Source organism: Aptenodytes forsteri, unplaced genomic scaffold (genome assembly GCF_000699145.1).
Source record: "Aptenodytes forsteri isolate BGI_AS27 unplaced genomic scaffold, ASM69914v1 Scaffold73, whole genome shotgun sequence".
Classification (NCBI taxonomy): Eukaryota; Metazoa; Chordata; class Aves; order Sphenisciformes; family Spheniscidae; genus Aptenodytes; species Aptenodytes forsteri.
Window position 1 is genome coordinate 3,154,419 of NW_008796215.1, and position 5,252 is coordinate 3,159,670.

At 37.4% G+C, this 5,252-nt stretch overlaps 1 protein-coding gene across 3 annotated transcripts in view; it reads right to left on the bottom strand.

The window, feature by feature from the left end:
- Nucleotides 1–497: 497 nt before the first annotated feature.
- The window catches only part of CUNH12orf4 (chromosome unknown C12orf4 homolog), a 31,150-nt gene continuing 26,395 nt past the window's right edge, over nt 498–5,252 (bottom strand). For all 3 annotated transcript variants that reach the window (XM_009288512.2, XM_009288511.2, XM_009288513.1), the window contains 3 exons: nt 3,837–3,894; nt 2,571–2,638; nt 498–1,146 (listed from right to left, as the gene is read on the bottom strand). In XM_009288512.2, the coding sequence (XP_009286787.1) occupies nt 1,054–1,146; nt 2,571–2,638; nt 3,837–3,894 (219 nt within the window). In that variant the 3' untranslated portion in view covers nt 498–1,053. The remainder of the gene's footprint in view (nt 1,147–2,570; nt 2,639–3,836; nt 3,895–5,252) is intronic.

Genomic DNA, 5,252 nt, shown 5'->3' on the forward strand with positions numbered 1-5,252 from the left:
TCTGCACTGAAGGATTGCTTCCAGCCGCCTGGGTCTGCAGCCGAGTTCAAAAAGCTCGACTGCCCAAGATAGGGGGAAAACAGTTCCCAACCTCCCCTCTGCTCACCCGTCATGGGGAGGCAGGGGGGTGTGGGCTTTTTTTTTTTTTTTTACGGTTGTTTTTTTTGACTGGATTCAAGTTTGTCCCAAGAACTTTCATAGCTGCATCCTGAGCTGTCTCCCCGGCATTTCTGATTAGATTGCTTAATCATAAAACATTAATAATGAATAAGCAGCAAAATATACCTGTACAACAGAGTCCAGAACACTACAGTGTTCCTATTAAGTTGTTCATGTGACAGACTTGTCAATGTGAAATCTTGAAATAAAGCAAAAACTTCATGTACTAAAAAGGAAGAAATAATAATTAAAAATTCTAATTATTGTCACAGGTATATTATTTTGATTTTTCTTTTTTTGTTTTTTAAACACTTCCATGATTTACAAAATGCAGCAGGTTAAATGCTTGTTTCATGTGTTTCATTTTGCAACAGTAAAATGGTAAAATGAGGCAGTAATACATTTTATTTTGTGGTCACTGTGACCCTGGAAAGACAACCGTGACTAATTACATTGAAGTTATTCTAAGGAGACACCTGACATTGTTCATATCTTTTTAAGTATCACTGAGCAAATTCAGAAAATGTTTTTAAAACTCAACACCCTGAAGCCCACCCAGAAGATCCTATTCCTACCATAAGCTCTTATTCCTACTACTTAAGTATGAGAATTGCTTATATTTCTGTAGATTACATACAATAAGTTCATTGAATGTCTTTCAGATAAAGGTGATGAATTCAACATTAATACTCTGCTGAAACAGAAAGCAAGAGGCAAAAGTCAACTGCTAACACCCAAGTACAGACAGCGTTTATCTCTTCTTGCGACATGATTCTTGAAATTGCAACAAATACCACTTCAGGGTCATCATCCCTCAGAAAAGAGACATTCCATTCCAGAATCTCTGTAATCTCATCCTTCGTCAACAGGATACATCTTACTGCTGCACAAAATTCAGTGCTTAGAGGTCAGAGTCAATGTAGAGGATACTCTGAAGATTTGCGGAAGCATATTACTCAGTTGGTAAAACATTTCCTCAGAAATTGTCTGGAAAAAAATTATAATTAAAAAAATACACCAGTAACCTTTGGCTTTTTGCTGTAGTTTCATAGAATCATAGAATAGTTTGGGTTGGAAGGGACCTCTAAAGGTCATCTAGTCCAACCCCCCTGCCGTGGGCAGGGACATCTTCAACTAGATCAGGTTGCTCAGAGCCCCGTCCAACCTGACCTTGAATGTTTCCAGGGATGGGGCATCCACCACCTCCCTGGGCAACCTGTGCCAGTGCTTCACCACCCTCAGCGTAAAAAATTTCTTCCTTCTATCTAGTCTAAATCTACCCCCCTTTAGTTTAAAGCCATTCCCCCTTGTCCTGTCGCAACAGGCCCTGCTAAAAAGTTTGCCGCCATCGTTTTTATAAGCCCCCTTTAAGTACTGATAGGCTGCAATAAGGTCTCCCCGAAGCCTTCTCTTCTCTAGGCTGAACAACCCCAACTCTCTCAGCCTTTCTTCATAGGAGAGCTTTGGAAAAATTTGGAAGAGTTTGGAAGAATTTGGAAGAATTAAGTCTCTCTCAACTTTGTTTCTTGACATTTAAGAGAATTGCTGTTTTTCAGAAGACCACAAAGATCGTTTTCAAACTATGTGTTATAATTCTATTTAATTCAATCAAAAGGAAAAGATGGACCTAAAAATACTGTTTGTGTATTTATGTGACATACCTGTTTCCAGTAGATTTCTTGTTCTAGTAATTGATTATTTCTGCCTAGCATAAGCAGGACAGTGCTGTTTGTTATCTACAGGACTCCTGCTCTCTGAATTCCAGAATTAGACTCAACTTCACTACTTAGTTTGTTCTTGGCTTCCTCCTTGCTCAGCCATTTACTACTTTGTCAAGAAATATGCGTTATTTCTTTCCTAACATAACTCCGATTTTTACATTACTTCCACTACTGCTTTTTAGAAGAAATAAAACTTAGTGCTGGCCACCTTTGGAAAACTTCCTGTCTCTGAAGATCAGCTAGAACTCAAATAATTTCAGAATCTTAATTACAATTAACTTCAAATACCTAGAGTCATTAATGACTTTGTGGAAGCATGACTGAACTCAGTGCACATTGTTAGACAATATGACTAATAAATGCCTAAACTTACGTAATGCAAGGTTAGCCCATCTCTTCAGAGTAAGTAATAGCAAAAAAGCATCTTTTTCAAAGGTGATGTATTCACCATTTGTAAAGATGACCTTCCCACTTTGAAATTTTAGCATCCTCAGAAGATACTACAGGATATCCAAAAATACTAACCCCTCTTATTCCTGTTTTATAGGCAAGGGACCAAAACCACAGTGATTAATTTAAGCTCACACAAAAAGAGCAGGGCATAGCAAAGAAATCAAAACTAGATCTGCTGACATTTAACTTCTTGTTCCAACGGTCTCCTACGTTAGACATGAACTCGGTTTAACGTACCTGTGGTACCAAGAACTGTACAGTCCGAGAAATTCCTCCATCCCATGAGGCCATTTCCATCATGAAACCTAAAAACCAGCATTCATACTATATGCATTACCTATGCAATCTTCCCCGTCAATTACACCGTTATCAAGCAGTGAGGGAGTTTTCACATACAATTAGGATTTTAACTGCCTTAACTAGGGATATCGTTAATCGCATTTAAATGAGACTTGGCCAGTCTCCTGACTGAAATCTGCTTTAACCGGAAAATCTAATGAGTTATGGAGAAAATCAATATACCCTTGAAGAGCAGAATAACCAGTCCTACTGTACAGCAGAGTGCTAGCCAGCAGAAGCGAGAGGTTTCTCCAAATATGCGTGTTATGAGTTCTTTCAATGGCTTTCTTTCATTGAGAAATAGCTCTTTCCTTTAGCTCTGATGTGATCACATCCACGTGAGCGAGTACAAGCCTGTTGCCAAAAGTACACTGACAACCTGGCAGCAACAGAAACTACCTGGACTGACTTATATGGAAAAAGCTCCACACTCCTTTATTGCTCAAGTTAAGATATGGCATTTTTATGCTAGCATTTCCTTACAAATGAACTACAAGGTCCACAGGAACACACTAGTGGCAAATAAAGATACTCAGAAAAATACTTTAACGAAAGTGGCTGTGCGGATGATATTCCACTGTGAATTACTAAAGGTCACAACAGGAAGAGGTTCCTCGAGTAGGTGGTAGAAAGAACATTAACACTACTAACATTTTAAATACTCTAAATGACTGGTTCAAGTACTTAAGTGCAATACACAAGAATGCAGTAAATAATGCCACTTGGAAAGACAGAAAACCAAGTTGAGTCATGAGGACTTTCCAGCAAATTAGCGTATAAACTACTCTTGGAAAAATGTGGGGAGTCCTTATTGTTTGAGGCAATCAAAATACAAAAGACGCTGGAAATTATACTGTAGAGAACCACCAGCTCTTGCCCTCCTTCAGAGATTGCTCAAAGCAGCAGTAAGGGCTTTTTCTTCTATTGTCTACGTTTAAGTTGTAAAGACACTTTTGAAACATTTTTTAGTCTCCATTTAAGCGTCTGAGACTATTTCCTGGTAGGACAGTTAATCATTTTAAAGATACAATATAGGTGTATGTTTTAACAAATGATAAATTATTGAAAAACACCTTTTTTTGGGAAAATATACAGCCTGAGCTAAGGCTAGATGTCACCAAACACAACACAAAACAAACCCAGCTGAAGCATTCACTAACATACCTTTGACACACTTGAACACAAGCTCTGCCCTCTTCAAGCACCATGGAATGGTCATTTCCTAAAAATTAATAAATGAAAAGCCTCAATGTCCAATGGATCTAACCAACAAGAGTAGCAGGGAAGTTATTAAAAATAATACATTTATGCCATAGAACCACGTTTTCCCATCAGGTATTCAAGCAGCATTACAGGCCACGAAGAGGGTTCAGTTTTCCAGAGTATTCTAGGCAGGTTGTATATACCTTACAGGTGACCATAAAAGCACTGCAACTGCTTATTGGTAGGAGAGCCCAGTGTCAGAACAATCTATAAATTTTTAAGCTGGGATGTTGAATAAAAATATTGTTGACAATCCTATTCAAGTAACTGGAAATGGGTCTTTTTAATTCCCCTGTGGAGCTTCAGAAAAATGTATAATATCCAATGGATAACTGTTAGACTTGTGCTTCAGCTAGCCAAAGATAGGCTCCTGACCACATCTTAACAGCAGTAACTCATGATTCCTAGTTATTCTTGATGATTCTGGTTAAGGTTTATTGGCATACCCACCGCCTTCAGTAAAAACCTTCTCTCTAATACTGGAACCAGAAGAAGCCCTTCTCCCCTAAAGATGCACTTATGTTAAGAGTTAAAACAAACAAAATCCACCTTCATCTGATGGAGGAGTTTCAGATATATAAAGAAATAGCAAATTCTTACCTAAAGTTAAATACCAAGATGGGATACGAAAACCACACTGTTTTAAGATATCTTAAGACATGGCTACAAGCACCGGTCTAAATAATTTAAGTAATAGTTTAAACACTTTAGTACATTAAACATTCTTTGGCTGTATGTTACAAAAGGAAATATATCAAGATGAATATTCCTAGTCAGAGACAGAATGACTGTCACTGTAAACACTTCTCAGAAAGAAAATAGCACCTATTTGTTCTGACGTACTTGTCAACATCAAAATGAGCACTTTCTAGTCTGAATACAGGAATATAGAAGTGGAAACAAATTTATCATTCTATGTACCTTTTCAAATTTATGCTTTACATAATTTTCCATTCAGTAAAGCCAGCCTTTATTTTGCAATGCCAAACACTGTGCAATCTGTCATTTTCAAAGAGCTTAATTTCAGTATTTAAAAAAAGTTATTTGAGAAGCAATGTTATCTAAGAATGCCAACTGATAACACTGAAACAGTATACTGAACGTGGCTGCATTAAACAACTACTGAAAGCCAAAGTTCCTACTTAGGTAGGAGTATTTCCTGCCATCCCCAAAATACGTAATACGTTAAAAACAGCATAAGCTAGAAATGTCTTTTCAGAAAACTGTCTTTCATGATGTAAATGACTGCATCAATAGATGCTGCTTTTAGGGTATACAAAACATTAGTCAGACAGAACAGCTTTTTTTTTTTTTTTT